The 19217-nt window shown below is 42.4% G+C and overlaps 1 protein-coding gene across 1 annotated transcript in view; it reads right to left on the bottom strand.

The window, feature by feature from the left end:
• LOC149200497 (Galactose oxidase/kelch repeat superfamily protein) overlaps positions 1-19217 on the bottom strand; it is a 284557-nt gene that overhangs the window by 215422 nt on the left and 49918 nt on the right. Inside the window, exons 9-11 of the mRNA XM_089402744.1 lie at positions 13229-13368; positions 12809-12935; positions 12404-12518 (exon numbers count right to left, since the gene is read on the bottom strand). Coding sequence (XP_089258870.1) covers positions 12404-12518; positions 12809-12935; positions 13229-13368 — 382 coding nt within the window. The remainder of the gene's footprint in view (positions 1-12403; positions 12519-12808; positions 12936-13228; positions 13369-19217) is intronic.

Raw genomic sequence — 19217 nt, 5'->3', positions numbered from 1 at the left:
AAAATTATGATGTAAAGTGTATTGAGGGTTGGAAAAATAATGTCCTCTCATAGGTTAATTAATTAAATTTTATGGCCAAAAAATTAATTAAAATCCTAAGCCAAAAATTTAATTAATTCTAGATCCTAGGTAAATTTAAATTCTCCAAAGGCAAAATTCATTAGTCCTTTAAAAATCAAATTTTAAAAAGTCCTGGGACTAAGGTAAATTAATTATTTTGCTAAATTTTAAACCTTTGGTCCCTGGGGTTTAAGTCAAAGTCAAATTTTTGAGGAAATTAACTCAAAACTTTTACTTTTGAATTAAAAAAATTGCATTTAATTTAAACATTCGAATTTCCTTAAGAATTTAAAATTTCAACGGATGAGATTAAAATAAATTTTAATCTTCATCAATGGTCGAGATTGTTTTGACAAGGATCACTCAAACTAGCCGTTGGAAAATTTATCTTTAAATAGGAGGTCATTTGTCAGTTGATCCATCTGATCTCTGGATCGTGTACTAAGCTCTCTTATATACTTTTTTGAATTAATGCAAAAGTCTTTGGGGTTTCAACATGCTGTAGTGTTCTTTTTCATGAATTTATGGTAACATTGTTTTAATTTCTGCTTAATATTATGTGAAAACTATCAATCAATAGCTCTCTTAGAATAATATGAGTACAGATATCTTATTCAGTTTGTTGGATCTAGGGTAACATTTTTAATTTTGATTGAAGTAGCAGGTATCTCTATTTCTTCAGAATTTTATTATTGTTCTATTTCTCTACTTGATTTGATGGTTGATCTAGTGTTTTTAGAAGATCTCTCAGGTTCTCATTGAGAATTTAGGGATAGTTCTCGGTTGGACCAACCAACTCTCAACACATATTTTCTGAAGAGCCTACTTCATATAATCCTCAGGATTTATTTAACGATAATCTTTTTTCTGCATGATGTTTTTAGGCTAGTACCTCTCTAAAATTTCAAAATCATTTAAATATTTTGTGGAAATTTTAATAGATCTGGCTATTAAGAGCCTTAGATTATCAGATCTAGGAGCAGAGTTGGACTCATACTCCTCAGATCTGATAGATCTATAAATTATTTGTATAGATCTGTAAACTATTTGTATAGATCTGTTATTTGCTTGTGTAGATCTAAAATTTTGTAACATAATTTTGAATTTTAACACTTGGGTTTTCAGGATTTTCTCTATTTTTGTACATATTGGGTATTGGGTTTTTCTCTTTTCACTTGTGCAGAAATAGATATGAGAAATCAGCCAAGAAAATCTTCAGTTCTGAGCTAGATCTTGACCTTGGAGGGCAAGATCTGGGCTCAAAGATTGTTTGCAGGAATAGATCTCAGAAATCAGCCAAGTAAATCTTCAGATCTGAGCTAGATCTTGTTATGCTCTTTAACCTGCAAAATGATACCCAATACAGAATATGCGAAGAAACGATACCCAGAACACAGAATAGCAATGATTTTATTATTCAGAGAGTAATGTTCACTTGCCTCTTCGAGGGGACAACCTCCAATAGAGCAGAGCTCGATTACAAAATAAGACACGATACTCCTCGCAAGGAGTCTCTATCCTTTATATATGACTCATACATGCAATACCACGGGCCAATACCGTGGGTTTTATTAATACCATCTATCTAATACTACGGCCCATTTGCAACTAACTGTGGTCCCGTCATTAATTGCGGGTTAACCACTTACAAATATTAATATGGGCTTTATTGACTCTTGACTATGACGTGATCCCATGACATAAATAAGGGGGTTAGGGTGGGACCCTAACATGCCCTCCCCTTAAGACTAGCCTTGTCCTCAAGGCTGAAGCTGCGGAAACTGCTGAAGAATAGTGGCTGGTTCCCAAGTTGCATCTTCCGGAGAGGTGTCTTTCCATTTGACGAGGACTTCCTTAATCATGCGGCCACGCAGGTGTTTGTCTCTTGTGTCTAGAACCTGTTCAGGTTGAATCCAGATTGACCCTTCTTCGTCCAATTCAGGTAGACTGGTTTGAACTCGGCAATTGTTCCCAATCACTTTCTTGAGGCACGATACATGGAAAACTGGATGGATTTTTGCAGTAGGTGGCAAAGCCAACTTGTAAGCCACTTCTCCAATGCGCTGAAGTACTTGGTATGGTCCGTAGAATTTTGGAGATAGCTTCTGACAACCCTTGTCTTTGAGTGATGTTTGCTTATATGGTTGCAGCCTCAAAAAGACCTGATCCCCTTCTTGAAATTGGCGCTCTGAGCGATGCTGGTCTACCTGTTGCTTCATGCGGTTCTGAGCTTGATGAAGATTCTCTCTAAGATGGGCGAGCATGGTTGCGCAGTGTTGTAGGAGTTGATCCACTGCTTGTACTTTGGAGCACCCCTTGAGATAAGAGGTAGGGGAAGGCGGAAGTTGACCATATACTGCTTCATAGGGAGTCATTTTGGTGGTGGCATGATAGTTGGTGTTATACCACCATTCAGCCAAAGGTAACCACTGTACCCAAAGGTGTTGCTTTTCGGAAGTGAAACACCTAAGGTAGGTTTCTAGACATTTGTTGACGGCTTCAGTTTGACCATCCGTTTGCGGATGATAGGAAGTACTGAGTTTTAGTTGAGTGCCTTGTACCCTGAAGAGTTCCTACCAAAAATTACTGGTGAAGATTGGGTCGCGATCGGACACAATAGAAGTGGGCATGCCATGCAATTTGAAAATCTGATCCATGAAATATTGAGCGACCAAAGTTGGTGTAAATGGGTGGGGTAGGGCGCAAAAATGAGCATACTTCGATAGTCGGTCCACAACCACCATGATGACTGACTTGTTCCCGGACTTTGGAAGACCTGTAATGAAATCCATAGAAACTTCCGTCCAAATTGATGTCGGAATGGGCAATGGTTGTAATGTGCCTGGAGTGTTGACGGTTTCCCCTTTGTGGCGTTGACAGACATTGCATTCTGCTACAAAAGTAAGGATGTCCTTTTTCATGCCTGTCCAAAAAAATGATCTTCTGGTGCGAGCATACGTCTTCTGAAAGCCTGAATGTCCTGCAATGGGCGATGAGTGCAATTCTGCCAAAATGCGACCTTTGAGGGTGGATGTTGGGGATATTACGACTCTGTCCTTGTAGCGAAAATATCATCCTGCCACGAGTAGCCCTTAGTGGAATTTGGATCTACCTGCAATTGAGAAATGAGTTGGGATAGCCCGGGGTGTGAAAACCATTCCTTGCGAGCCTCTTCAATCCATTCTGGAATGGGGAGGGAAATTGCTAGCAGAATACTTTCTTCCTCAAATTGGCGAGATAATGCATCTGCTACACTATTGTCTTTCCCTTTCTTGTAAATGATCTCATAATCATATCCCAGCATTTTGGCTAGCCATTTATTTTGTTGTGGGGAGGATAGGCATTGCTCCAAAAAATATTTAAGACTGTGATGATCTGTGCGGATTTGGAAACATCGCCCCAATAAGTAAGGTCGCCAGGTCTCGACTGCATGTAAGATGGCCATCATTTCTTTTTCGTAGGTAGATTGGCCCAGATTCCTCCCACTTAGTTGTTGGCTTGTGAAGGCCAAAGGTCGCCCTTCCTGCATTAAGACCGCCCCAATACCGGTCCCCGAAGCATCACATTCAATGACAAAGGATTTGGTGAAGTCAGGTAGTGCTAAGACTGGAGTGGAACACATGGCATTTTTGAGAGCGGTAAATGCCTGTTGTGCTTCCTCATTCCAGAAGAAGGAATTTTTCTTTAGGAATTGAGTGAGGGGCTTCGCTATGCGGCCATAGTTGCGGACAAATTTACGATAATAGCCTGTGAGACCCAAAAATCCTCTCAAGCTCTTCAAGGTCTTAGGTTGAGGCCATTCTTGCATTGACTGGATCTTTTTGAGGTCCACCTTGACACCTTCACGCCCCACAATGTGGCCCAAATACTCAACTTCTTCCATGCCAAACGAACACTTGGACATCTTGACAAATAATTTATGCTTGCGGAGCAGGTGTAAAAGTAGATCTACATGCTGAAGATGTGCAGCCCAAGTGCCACTATAGATGAGGATGTCATCGAAGAAGACAAGGACAAATTTCCTGAGATATGGTTTGAGAATGTGATTCATAAGACTCTGAAAAGTAGAGGGGGCATTACAAAGACCAAATGGCATGACCAGGAACTCATAATGGCCTTCATGAGTTCAAAAAGCAGTCTTGGGAATGTCGACTTCCTTCATGCGAATTTGGTGGTAGCCTGAGCGAAGATCCAGCTTAGTGAAGAATTGAGCCCCATTGAGTTCGTCCAGCAAATCGTCAACCACCGGAATGGGAAATTTATCTTTGACTGTCAACTTATTGAGGGCCCTGAAGTCAGGACACATCCGCCACTCCCCATCTTTCTTGAGCACCATGACCACTGGGGATGAATAAGGACTAATGCTGGGACGAATGACACCTGCTTCCAAAAGTTCCTTGATGATTTTTTCTATTTCATTCTTTTGGGTGAACGGATATCTGTATGGCCGCACATTTGGGGGTTGGGCCCCTGGAACCAAGGTGATGCTATGATCATGTTCCCCTCGCGAGGATGGAAGCTCATGAGGCTTGTCAAAGACCGGCAGATGGTTATTTAAAATCTGTTGCATCTCAGGATGAATTGGCAGAGACTTGATTTCAACGACCTGGATGGCATTAAATTGAGCTACCACTCCATGATTGCCCTTTTTTAACAACTTTTCCATCCGATGCGCGCTGATGATAGAGGGGGCTCCCGCCTGGAGTCCACGGAGGGTATGTGTGTAGTTGTTCTGCTTAAAACTCATATATAACTCTTGAAAATCCATTGTGATTGGCCCAAGAGTGCGGAGCCATTCAGCGCCGAGGACCATGTCGCAACCGCCTATGTGTATGGCAAACATGTGGGTTTTCAACTGATAATCCCCCATTTGAAGTTTGACATTTTCACAGCGGCCTTCACATTTCATTGTGCCCCCATCCGCAATTTGGACTTGGAAGTTAGAAACTGCTCGTACAAAACAATGCACTGCTTCTGCGATTTTTTGATGGATGAAATTATGGGTACTTCCACTATCAATCAAGACTACTACTGGGCGATGTTTAAGAAAACCCCTGATTTTGAGAGTTTGAGGGGAAGAAATCCCTGCCAATGCATGCAGCGAAATAACTGGTTCGTCAGAGACATTCTCCTTTGGGTTGTCTTCTTCTAGCGCCTCATGTTCCTCAAGTGGTGGATCTTCCTCTGTTGAGCTGTAGTCAGTGGCATCTATTTGAAAAAATTTGGGCTCCTTGCATTTATGACCTGGGGAGTATTTTTCATCACAGTAGTAACATAGTCCTTGCTTCCTTCTTTCGGCCATTTCCGCAGGTGACACCTTTTGGACCTTAAGTGTTTGAGTCGTGTTGTGAGCCTGTGGGGGACGACCTTTAGTGGGGAAATTTGGGCGACTGTATTGGGCTGCTAATGCACATTCCACGTTACGGGCTACCTTGCAAGCCTCTGTCCAAGTGGGAGGGTGGTGCAGTAAGACTTGAGCTTTGATGGCTTCTTTAAGACCACTGATAAAACATTCCGTGTAGAACACATTTGAGAGACCCCAAGTGCGGAAGGCTAAGGCTTCAAAAGCTGTAATATATTCATCCACTGTACATGTCTGTCGGAGCTTAGTAAGGCGACCCAAAAAAGAGTCCTCCTGTTCAAAGTGGTCTCGAAGAGCTTTGGTAAATTGGGTCCAAGTCTTAAAAGGTCCATTGCAACGTTGATGCCATTCCCACCATTGCCACCGTTCATTGTCCAAGTACATGCTCCCCAACATAAGCTTAGTCGCATCATCTAAGATATGATTCAGTTTGAAATACTGCTCCATTTGTGCTATCCATGCGGACGGGTGAGAACCGTCAAATTTATGCATATCCAACTTGGGAGGTCGCTCACTGGGTGGTGGGTGGGTGTGCCAGACGTGAGGAGAGTGGCTAGACTCACCCTCATTGTATTCATTGTCATTATACTCCTCCTCGTGGGCTTGCTCCTTGCCCTTCGGGAGTAATTGCTGGACCTGGAGACATAGTCCGGTAAGCTGCTTATTGATGGATTGGACGGTGTCTTCAAGTTTGTCCATTCTTTCATTGGCCATTGCTTGAGCTCTAGTTTCTACCATACACCAACCTGATGAAAAATTGGGACCGCCTAAAAATTTTCACTAATAATTGAATGGTACCACCGTGCTCAGCTCGTCGTCCTGATTCTGATGGGCTAGATCACCAATAAGCGCCCTGGAAGATCTCAGACTTTTTTTTTTTTTTTTTTGAAAACTCTGAACGGAGTTTTACTCCTTCCTGATCAATACTGCAGTCGCCAAATCCTCAAAATGTCAATGCGGCCAAAAGTCCTGCGAAAATTATACCTCGGTATAGGAACCCTTCACAACAACTCCAATCTAGTGGATCTGAGAGATCTGAATGGCGGATCGGATAGCTCTGGGCGGCGGAACAGACTGCTGCTGCGGATCGACTGGCTGACTGATCTGCGAACTCGAGACTGCGGGACTGATGTCGGCTGCTGCTGCACCCCGTTGCACCAGCGGATCTGGAATAGATGATGTGTGATCCCCCGATAGAAAAGGGAACTATGGTCTTGAGGAGTGTCAGGTGCTACAGATCGCAATATACATAAGGGTCTGGCAGTAGTACTCGGCCCAATGTTTCAGGGCTCTAACTAAGGAGGATCGACCGTACCCTTAGCCGTACAACCCGACTACCCTATCGTACGGGCGAGTAATCTCTCCGAGTGCTGTTCTCGGTGTACTGTAGCCACAAGATGGCCGACGGTTTATCTATGGCGAGGTTTCAAGGGAGCCTAGGGGTTTCCGATATACCCAAAGGGTACGTGGAAGACAGTCCGTGCGTGGTTCTGTCTAATGCGCTACTACTCGAAGGGGTACCCACAGGGGTTACAAGGGAGTCCAACAGACGTGACCACCTCTTGTATTTCCTGCGTGCATGCCTCCCCAAATCCGCAGGTTTATGCGCTCAATGACAGATCCCGTGGTTTAAAGACGCCGAAACACGTCTCTAGCCAAAAAAAAAAAAAATTGCTAAGAATTGAAGATCCCACTGGCCCTGGAAAGTGCTCTGATACCACTTGTTATGCTCTTTAACCTGCAAAATGATACCCAATACAGAATATGCGAAGAAAAGATACCCAGAACACAGAATAGCAATGATTTTATTATTCAGAGAGTAATGTTCACTTGCCTCTTCGAGGGGGCAACCTCCAATAGAGCAGAGCTCGATTACAAAATAAGACACGATACTCCTCGCAGGGAGTCTCTATCCTTTATATATGACTCATACATGCAATACCACGGGCCAATACCGTGGGTTTTATTAATACCATCTATCTAATACTACGGCCCATTTGCAACTAACTGTGGTCCCGTCATTAATTGCGGGTTAACCACTTACAAATATTAATATGGGCTTTATTGACTCTTGACTATGACGTGATCCCATGACATAAATAAGGGGGTTAGGGTGGGACCCTAACAGATCTAGACCCTGCAGGGCAAGATCTGGGCTCAAAGATTGTTTGCACGAATAGATCTCAGAAATCAGCCAAGTAAATCTTCAAATCTGAGCTAGATCTAGACCCTGGAAGGCAAGATTTGGGCTCAAAGATTGTTTGCAGGAATAGATCTGAGAAATCAGCCAAGCAAATCTTCAAATCTGAGCTAGATCTAGACCCTGGAGGGCAAGAACTTGGCTCAAAGATTGTTTGCAGGAATAGATCTGAGAAATCAACCAAGTAAATCTTTAGATCTGAGTTAGATCTAGACCCTGGAGGGCAAAATCTGGGCTCAAAGATTGTTTGCAGGAATAGATTTTTGAAATCAAACAAGAAAATCTTCAAATCTGAGATTTTTCAAGCAGATCTGGGGGTTTTGAGACAGATCTAGGCCCTGAAGGGCAATATCTCATCCCAAATCTTTTTACAAGGCCAACCATTAAAGATTTTGCAATAAATCTGAAGATCTAAAGCAAAATAATTTTTTTTCAGAACAAGAGTTTCAAATTTTGGGACTCCTAAGCCCAGATCTGTCTTCTCTTAGCCCAACACTAGTTCTATTGGGCCTAGTGCTAGCTCTCATTGGCCCTAGATTCCCTTGCTCCATTTCTTATTTGAATATTTGATTTTCTGAAGCTAATCATTGGTGGGTTTTTTGCAGAAAATTTGGTAAAAATTTGTGTTTCAGATATTAAAAAAAATTTGGCAACTTGGGCAAGTGATCTTCAAGGCTTAAGGCCTAAGGGTTTGATCTCTAAACTATCTTTTTCCTCACTGTTTGCTACAGCAGTCATATACCTTTCTAATAGTCGTGAAAAACACATCTAAGTGGTTTGAAATTAACTAAAAAATTGTTATATACATTAATAAGTCATTCATGTTTGATGTGTATCAAGAATTTGGCCTAGATCTACATTTTGGGTCACTGTTATCTTTGAATAATTCTGTTTCTGAAGTCTGAAATATAACAGTGGAAAAATTTCATGTGGGTTAGCCTAAAATCAATTCCAAAGTTGTCTAATACATTAAGGAATTAATTTCTTGAGTTGGGCATTCATCATTAGGCTTATTTCATGTTTTAATTGTTGGTTGTAATAAGTATATCAGATCTGGTATAATTCCGGAAATCACATCACAACTGGCTGAAAATTTTCGATAATTCATGTGGGCAAGTTTGGAAAAATTTTGGTAAAATTTTGGCATAAAAATATCATTGATAGTTTACATTTTCATTGTCATATTGTTGTTTGCATAAAGCTTTTCTTACTGCTGTCCTAAAAATTAATTTCTGAAAATTAAGTACTCTGTCATGGAATTGTGATAAAATGCATATCCTTTGTTTTATAAACTGAGTAATTTTTTGAGCATCTGTTGACATTGATATCGAATTGCAAAATTGTTTTTGTTTTCTTGGAGCTAAATTGTATCAAGAAGATTTGATATAAGCTAGTGTTTTAACTATAGTATCTTCAAGAGTTTATTTTCTAGGTCTTCATCTAAAAAAACGGCAAGCATTTCATTTGGGTAATTGAGGGCTTTTGCGACATAAGTGTTTTTCCATTCTCGAGTCTAACTTCATCTCATTTTCCAGTGCATTTGCATATAACTTAACTTTGCATAGATAAAATTTACTTCCAAGCATAAGCTTGGTCAATAGACAGATAGATCTCCATCCGTCTTTTCTTGAGAAGCTTGTTTTAATAGTACTTAAAACGGTGACCTTGCAGTGATCAGAGCCACAGTTCTCTACAGCGTCGGAGGCACCGGGTATGTTAGAATTTCAGGAGAGGTATCGTTAATCACACCTTAGTGTGCTTCTCCTGATCTTCTCTCTGCCAATCACTACGAAATCACGTTGAACACAGAAAGGATTGAAGGTTCGCATTTAAATAGGCATTTAACTAAAATTAACCAAGATTCTTGCATCTCACATTAGTTTTAGGATCTGCATTTCATATAAAATAGTCATTCATCTAAGCAGCGACTGCTAATCAATTACTTGGTCTTAATTTCTGTAGCAAGATCGTTGACTCCATAAGGCACTGGTATCAATCGTTTAAAATCTAATCAAATCTTATAAGTCTTGCTAAATCTAAATCAAGTACTTGATTGCTTCACTATGTCTCCCGAACTGGTTGGTTCCCAACTAGTTCTTCTTCATTCCACTTTTACATAGGGTTTACCCCCCTTAGCCTGTTGTAGGGAGACAGCTTAAACAGAGAGATTGGGGATCAGGGTGACAGCCCCCGATCTAAGTCGTTGTCGCGGTGCCTAGACATTCTGTGTGACAACAAGTTCTTAAGTCTAAACTTAGAAAAATAAAAATATGGGTGAGAAGGTTCTAAGTGACGAGGATCAAGCCTGTTTTAATCTTAGTTATTGATTCGAGATTAGATCACGACCGTTGATTCATCAACAAGAAAAGTATAAGAGGAGGCTTGAGGGTTAGTTGGAGATACACCAAGAGATCAAAGAATTCGATTTTTCTGGGGCGTGGTTCGCTGAGAAAGTCGAGCTAAGTGATCTGAGTTGCAGTGAGAGGGGCAGTTCGGCAAAGGGACTTCAGTCCAAGGCCGAGGGTACATAGCAGAGACGCAGAGCAGTAGCAGGAAAGACAACACAACTCTAGAGAGGGTGACACAAAAGCCAGAGGGGCTGACACAGTCATTTAGAGGCAATGCTGGGGTTTTCTGTGGGGCAGAGAGAGCAGCAAGTTCAGCATATCGACTTATGAGCAAGGGAGGCTCACTGAGAGGGTGACGCAGTTCCAGCGCAAAGCTTGGAGCATCCATCGTTGCCTAGCACTGGGAACAACAATTGTCATCTGTGGGGTTTGATCATCTAGTTGTTGGAATTGTTAAAATATCTGTCTCTGGACAGAGGTACTTCTGCCAGGTTGATTCTTTGTTGGGTGAGTCGGATTTGGCACTCTAGTTGTATTCAGAAATAAGCTTAATAATACAAACCCTCTATATGCTGCACCAGTTTTCCCAAATTGGGTTTTTCCAGGGACGATTGTCCAAAAAATAATGGTGTGCCTTGTGTGATTGTCTCAGTGTATTTCAGTTCATGATCTGTATGTATGTGTACGCTACAATAGTGTTTTCATCATTGTTTAAGTAATTAAATAACTTGTTAAATGTAAAAAACAAGTAGGAGATGATAAACCAGTGATTGAAGTAGGATTTCGGATGTGTAGATTCAGAAATTCTCACAGCATGGAGCACTCTAAAGCTCTGCATCAGCACTACGTCAGCGCTTCTGCCCACTGCGTCAGCGTTCCCAACTGTTCGGCAGCTCCTCGGCTTTCTGCATGGAAGGCAGTTCTTCCTCTGCGGTAGCCCTCCTGGCTTTGCATCAAGGCTGCGTGGGCCCACACTGGCCCAGCGTCAGCTCTCCCAGCTACTGTGCTGCCTCCACAAGTTTCTCTCTGCCTCTCTGTCTGTATTCCCGAACTATCACTACCCCTCAGCTGCAAGATCTCTCCAATCGATTTCCCTCCTAAAAACTTCTCACCTCAGAAAATCGATTTCCTCAATCTCTCTGTGTGTGTTCTCCAACTGATCCAAGTCTCCTTTATACTTTCCCTGTTGAAAAATCAATGGTCGAGATTAAGTCTTAATCAATGGCTAAGATTAAATTAGACTTGATCCTCGTCTTTAAAAGCTTCTCACCTGACACCCATATTTTAGTAATGCCCATTAATATTTTAATTTTCCTAAGTTTAGACTTAAGAACCCCATTAAAAATATTAATTATTTTAATAAAATACAATCCAGGTGGAATTTCACCAAACGATATCTGGGTCTTGGAGATCTCATGTGTTCTAACCCCTCCATAAAATATCAGAGCTAGAGCACATCCGATGCTACCCAAAAAACAATAGAGAACTCATTGAATAGTGGAGATAAATTCAAAAATCGATCACCACTAAATTATTAAACTTGGCCAATCCTTAGTTAATAATTAATAACTATTTATTAATTAATAATTATATATTTTTCATGGTTTGAGTCTTGACTCCCCCTCCCACTTGGTAACAGTATGATGAACGGTGATCCTCTTCTTTACCTTTATATTCACTTCATTGCACTCTTTTCAAACATCAAGCTTCATTGGACCCTGACAATGGATGGAGTGTGTTGCATGTTTCAAAATTTGATACACAGTCCAATTCCAGAATTTTCAACCAGCATGCTAACTGTGAAAATCTACATAATCAGAAACTAAAATAGTTTTGGCCTTGTTCCTCGGTATGCCCATTTTTCATTCTAATCCATCCCATTAAATTTAATGCTTTATGAGAGATTGCAATTTGTTCTACCCCATGATTAGAGCCTTCCTTCCAAATTTAACATAAAACCCATTGCACTGCTTTACAGCATTTCTGCTTGCGTGCTGAAATTTCTCAATGAGAGTCAGTGAAGTTCTGCATCAAGAAAAAGAGGACTTTCCAGTCCAGAAACAAGCAAGCATGCTCGGGAATAACAAAGAAAATGTCATAGCAGGAATAGGAAAAATATTAATCACTCATCATGGTCTGTACAGCCTTTGAGGAAACCTGCAGTATTTCATGTCTTTAACCAAAAACTTTCAGCAGTCTTAAGTTCTTGATAGTTTTTCTGCAATCTTAGATTAGTTTCTTATCTCCATGGGAATGTTCATAAAGGATAAAGAATTTTTTGAAATAGATTTCAGCTTCAATGTTTTCAGTGTTTGATAGATAATACCCTGCTTTGACCTTGTATTCTAATAACTACACATCAAGACTATTTAAACAAAGCAAGTTGCAACATATCATTTATTTCCTGGGAATGGGATACTGACAGGTACATACGCGTCTTTTGCCCCTCCCCTCCTACAATGTACCACTTATCACCAAATAAAACTCCACAACAACCAGACCGAGGGGATGGCATGAACCCTCGCGTTTTTATTTTCGACCATTCCATCTGAAACCAGAAACAAAGTAATTATATTGCAAATGAACAGGATATAAGTCTCTCATAAGAGCAGACAATTTTGATTGGAAACAAGCTTGGGAATATTGTTTTACATCATCATAAAACTTGTCTCTTTCTGCATATAGGATACACCTTTATGATGTCAATCACTCCTTAGTGGAGTCAAGCCCATTAGTACTGAGATGAATTAAAAACAAAAAATAGTTCCTTTTGTTGTACTATGCTAACACAATATTTCAGTCTACATAACAAAAGAGTAGTATTGGGTATGCACGCACTGTTTCAAAGTCTAGCGAGAAGAGATCATTCAGGGCCTTGCGCTTGGATGCTCCTCCAAAAATAAGCAAAAATCTATCATTATATATTGCAGCTATATGCTTAGATCTTGGACAAGGTTCAGCACCCCTGTGGATATTATAAAAATGTCTCATTAGAACAGAATTGTAAGAATGTCTATTATCTAACAAACAGATCACAGAGCACATGGATACTCCATAGAAAACCTAAAATTTATAATAATCAAACCTTATTACTGATATCTTGCAAATATAATTTAAACAAACGCAGGTGCATATGTTTTATAGAAGAAATGACAACTTTTCACATTCAAGGGGACAACAAAATTCAATAGGAACTATAAAATGCTCTCCTTGAAACTCAACAACTTAAATAATAAGGGTACGTATGTGAGATCTTACGTAGTTTGTAGATGGATCCAAATAAGGGATTTCAAATCAAACATGTAAAGATCCTTTAGCTTCCTCTCTTTTGCATCTTCACCTCCAAACATAATAAGCAGGGAACCTGCTTTAGTCACACTTTGGCCACTGCGAGCAACCTACAGAAAAATGCAAGCATCAACATATCCTTCCCTGAAAAAGGTCCACATGCACTATCTGTAATCATGATTAATTATTCCTCATAAATACTTAATCTAAAAGTAATAGTATTTAACTCAAGTGAAACTTAACCGATAGTCAATTGTTAAAGAACAAATACAAGATAAGGATCACATAAGCTCTTTTAGCATATAGAATACAAGAATGAAAGCCAAAAGACGATGTTGATCTTTTTATGTAACTGACAGTTGGCAATATAAATGAATGTGCAAGTGAACAAGGCATATGTAGATCTTAGCATTGTAAGAGACTACGCATCAATCCGGAAGAATTTCAGCACAAGTGAAAATCGTAGAATCTATATTTTTATCTAAAACAATGAACACAAATGAAGGGTTACAGAAGCCCCTTCAGCATATAGCATATAAAATATAAAAAATCAAAGAATTTTAATGTTCCCTCTACTTGAATTCACCTAGCAGCTGTACCCATTTTTGCAATTTTAATTTTGGCCAACTTAGGAAAAGTGGATGGAGAGAGGAAGGATCACCTCATTTTGATGGAAGGCAGCATAGTTAAAACATTAGAAAAGGGAAAAATTAAAATGTTAGTGAGAGGTGGGGACACCTAGGGAGGAAATACATGCCCCTTAGAGCAACTCCCACTTTTGGAGGGAGGAAGACAAAAGGAGGTCGATGCATGGGACCTACAAGGGCAAAGGGGGAGCTCAATGATAAATAGGAGGAGCATGCATCATTTTGGGGCTTTTGATCATTTGCCATTTGAACCCTCTTGTACGCCTGAGCTGTTGAGCCAAGTCTACACTGTGTTGTTCAACACAAGAGATCTCCAAGGGAGATCTCACCTCCATCTTCGGTGGACTAGGAGTTAGGGCTTCGAGTGGGGGCGCCTGAGAGAGTCAAAAAACCAAACCTGTAGTACGGGCACGCCTAGATGTCCGACGGGCACCCACATTTGGTTATTATCAACTTGGGTGGAGCATTTGGTTAAAGGCAACTAGGAGGCGAGACATTCGGTTATGTGCGACCCCACCGTCAGTGAAAGGCGGCTCGGTCAGTTATGTGCGAAGGGTGGGCGAACACGTATAGCGGGCGCGTTGGTGGTCGAGCGCCCGCCCGATGTGCAACGTGGATGAACGACCGTGCGAAGGCGACCTGTGGACAAATTGTGTGATGGGCGAACCGCGTTGCAGACGTGTTGGTCCGCTCGGGTGAGATATGCTAAGTATGAAGGCCGTGTCAAAGTCGGTTGCACGATGGGTGAGCTAACCCATGAGAGAGATCCAACAGTTCATATATCAAAAGGTGCGATGTGTTGGTAGGCATGTCGGTCGGGTGTAAACATGGGCAAGCCAACCCATGGGCAGCCCAAGCGATGTATCTTTTGGATAGAAAAGCATTTGGTGGAGTGCGTATATATTGGAAATAAGTTGGTGGCATTTGGGACAACCAACCATCACAGAGTTCACACAAAAACAGAATCGAGCGAAGGGAAGCAAAAGGCAACCGAAGGCGAAGAACGAACTTGAAGAGTCGGGTCATAGGTTGGGCACAGTGCGTAGTAGGCAAGCCGCAGGTGGGGCACGGGCAGGCAATGCCGCCGGCACTGAGCTGGGCAATGCGCCCGCCCGGCGGGCAGCACTGCACGACTTTTGAACGGAGAGTTGGGTGCGGATGAACGGAGAATTGGGTGTCGTTGAACAGCGAGTTGGGCACGGCTGAATAGTGAGTTGGGCGCAGCTGAACGGAGGGTTGGGCGCAGCTGAACAGAGAGCTAGGCGCAGCTGAACAGAGAGCTAGGCGCAGCTAAACGGAGAGTTGGGCACGGTTGAACAGAGAGTTGGGCAAGGCTGAACAACAATGCGGGCAAGGCTGAATGCCAAAGTGCTACATGAAGACTTTGGGTAGCACGAACTTGGGGTTTCCAACAGAGGTAGTGCGGACGAGTGGCAATGTTGCACGACCAGGCACGACTACCGGGAGAAATTTGCAAGGTGTGCAAGTAGCTACACAGACTTGGATAAAACATGTAAAATATTGTACTTACATAATATTTGAATATTTGATATATTATTGGGCAGACTTAACCAGGAGTTGCCCCTCCCAAGTATATGTGTGTATACTTGTGTTATTTGATGATTCCGCTGCATACGTATAAATGAAGATAATTGAAAGAAGATGAATGATAATGTTATTTCCGCTGCATTGTGAAACACTTAGAGAGAAATTGGTTAAGTGTTGAAGTAGGCATAGTTTGTGTGCTTGAGTATTGGTGAAAAGAAAAAGTACGGCGGTGCCACACCTGCCTACACCGCTTATGTGTGGTTGAAAGACTACCACCGGGATAGGGGTGTGACAGGTTGTATCAGAGCTTGGTTCAAGGCGAGCTGAGCTGTTTTGAAGAAGCAGGAATATGAAGGCAGTGTTTGTAGTTGGTATTGAAGCTTGGACATTTAGATTCGGTCGCAGTGCGACATAGTTGAGCAGGGGCAAAGCAAGGAGCTTGGGCCAAGCTGGCAGATAGAGCTTTTCAAAAGCTTGAAGACATGACAGATTATTTGTTGATTTGGGGTAGCATCGGATGTGCTCTGGCCATGAAAATTGGTGGAGAGGCTAAAGTGCATGAGATCTCCAAGACCCAGAAATGGTTTTGACAGATTGTACCCGGTTTGGGAGATATTAAAATAATTAATATTTTTAATGGAGTTCCTAAGTCTAAACTTAGGAAAAAATAAAATATTAATGGGTATTAATATAAACTTGGGTTAGAAGGTTACAAAAGTCATGGATCAAGCCAAATCTAATCTTAGCCGTTGATTAGAGATTTAATCTCGGTCGTTGAAGGACCAAGGAGAAAAGTATAAGAAGAGGCTTGAGGGTCAGTTGGAGAACACACCAGAGTGATCAGTCATTCATTTTGCTAGAGTGGGATGCTAAGCAAAGTTCAATTAATGATCAGCGGTGAGGGGCAATGAGTACTGGACAGAAAGGCAGAGACAGTACCGAGAGACCAACATAGAAGCAAGGAGAGCAAGAGCAGCAGCCAGTTCAGGCCACGCAGAGCCTAGCAGAGACAGCGCAGAGGCCAGAGGGACTACGTCATCCACGTAGAGGCTGCTAGAGTGACACAGAGGATCCCAGAGGCTGCGCAGTGCCTCGGAGGGCTGCCACAGAGGGTCCTGGGGCTAACACAGGTTAGCGGGGCACTGAGGCAAAGGCCAGAAGGGCCAGGAGCTTCAATTGTGTCGGAGAGGGTTTCGTGGGACGGGTTTCTGAATACCTGTTTCCGGATATAGATGATATAGATGTAGTGTTGCCGTGTATTTTTCTCTATCGGGTGAGGCGATTAGGTACCCAGTTGTACTCAAGGAAATACTGCATAACATTAAACCCTCATAATAGTTGCACCGGTTTTCCCGCATTGGGTTTTTTCGAGGACATTTGTCCAAAAATAATGGTGCCACTTGTGTGCTTGTTTTCTTTCAATTGATGATCTGTAGATGTTGTGACTGTATTGTGTTTATTTCGGTATTTAAATGTTTTAAATAACTTGTTTAGAATTTACAAGTACAAGAAATAAACCAGGAGAATACAGATTAATTTTCTAACGGATAAACTTAGAAAATTCAACATGGTATCAGAAGGTCGTTACAAATCACAGGAAAGCTGAAGGCATCAGTTGAGCAGAGCATTTGCAGCAGAGTCAGCGGTCAGGAGTGACAGTAGCTGGTCCTTGCAAAAGCGAAAAAGAAAGGGAGGGACTACGTCATCAGTATGGGCCAAAGAGAGGCCAACACAGAGGCTGAGGAGGGCAGAGAGAGGCTCACGCAGAGGCCAGGAGGACTGACGCAGTTGGCAGTGGGAGTTGTTTTGCTGGTGTCGGGATTGCGCAAAGACAAAAGGTTCAATCCTTCAGTTGTCGGGCGAAGGAAGCAGTGGGCAGTTTGCGGGAGCAAAGTTGGTGGGGTACTATGGTCAGAACAGTACCTAACAGGGAGAAACCAAGGTAGAGGAAGTTGATGTCGAGGTGAATTTCTAGCCAAGGAATCCAGATCAGTGTTGCAGTTGCACAGACGATTGGAGAGGGGCAACTTGACAGTTGGCAGAAGGATTTCCAGGAGGGAAATCGAGACTCAGAGGGAGTCCAGAAGAGAACTTCCAGACGGAAATAGAGAGACTCAGGAGGAGTCGAACCGAGAACTTCCAAATGAGAAGTAGAGAGACTCAGCAGGAGTCGAACCGAGAACTTCCAGACAAGAAGTAGAGAGACTCAGTAGGAGTCGAACAGAGAACTTCCAGACGGGAAGTAGACTCAGCAGGAGCTACACGAAGAACTTCCAAACGGGAAGTAGACTCAGCAGGAGTCGAACAGAGAACTTCCAGACAAGAAGTAGACTCAGCAGGAGTCGAATAAAGAACTTCCAAGTGGGAAGTAGAGAGACTCGGAGGAGTCGACAAGAAGAGTAGAGAGATGGCCATGAGTGGGCTGAGGGATCAGGACACGTTGGATGAGGCATCCAACTTTGTCATCTGTAAGGCCAGGATTCTGTCTGTTTTCTGTGCCATGAGTGCTTATGTGCCACTTGAGAAGAAGTGGGGAGACATGGAGTTGTAGTCAGAAGGACTACAGGTGATGAGGCGCAGGATCCTTGAGGTACCCAACCTCTTGGATTATACCTTGCTACGGGAGCCTCGAAGAGAGAGTAGCAGGACTGGCGGATGTCGATAGAAACGGATACAGATGAAGCGACAGAGAGTGCTACAGTGCAAGAGTCCCCGGGCAACACGAGGCTAGCAGGCTGCAACAGTGCGAGAGGCACGGGAGTGTTGCAACGGTGCAGGATGGCACAAAGAGGTTTGCAATGATGCGAGATGCAGAGAGTTGTTGCAGCAGTGCAGAGGTCAGTAGAGGGAGCACTTCTTAGCGGTAGAGGGAGCTTTAGCATCGGGAATGTTTCTAGCCTGACAGGAATGTCAGAAGTTGGGTGGATCAGTTACTTACTTCTCAGTAACTGAGTTGCAGTGCAGTAGCAGTATGCAGTAGCACGATGCAGCATAATGAGAGGGGGATGTAGTGCAGATGCAGTGTTGGGAGAAAGGACCAACAGCAGCACGAATGCAGAGGGAGTTTTCATACGGATGCAGCAGTGGCAGTGGCAAAGCCATGGGCAACAGTACAAGATGCAGCAGTGCAGAGAATGGTGGGTGGGGAGGCCTAGCATCAGCACAAGGACCGATGCCAGATAATCAAGGTGATACTCAATGAGGAGTATTACTAGAGCACATTCCTCGCTAAGAGGGAGTGTTGATTTGGGGTAGCATCGGATGTTCTCTAGCCATGAAAATTGGTGGAGAGGCTAAAGCATATGAGATCTCCAAGACCCAAAAATCGTTTGGATAGATTGTATCCGGTTTTTAATAATTAATATTTTTAAGGGAGTTCCTAAGTCTAAACTTAGGAAAAATAAAATATTAATGGGTATTAATATAAAACTGGGTTAGAAGGTTCCAAAAGTCATGGATCGAGCCAAATCTAATCTTAGCTATTGATTAGAGATTTAATCTCAGTCGTTGAAGGACCAACAAGAAAAGTATAAGAGGAGGCTTGACGGTCAGTTGGAGAATACACCAGAGTGATCAGTCATTCATCTTGCTAGAGCGGGTTTGCTAACCAAAGTTGAATCAGTGATCAGCAGTGAGGGGCAATGAGTATTGGGCAAAGAGGCAGAGACAGTACTGAGAAACCAGCGCAGAAGCAAGGAGAGCGAGAGCAGCAGCCAGATCAAGCCATGTAGAGCCTAGCAGAGACAACGCAGAGGCCAAGAGGG

Source organism: Pinus tabuliformis, chromosome 2_1, assembly GCF_031772625.1.
Source record: "Pinus tabuliformis cultivar Carrire ecotype Pingquan chromosome 2_1, CPIR1, whole genome shotgun sequence".
In the NCBI taxonomy this organism is placed as follows: Eukaryota; Viridiplantae; Streptophyta; class Pinopsida; order Pinales; family Pinaceae; genus Pinus; species Pinus tabuliformis.
Note: the sequence above shows the minus strand (reverse complement) of the source record. Positions and strands in the feature narration are given on the sequence as shown.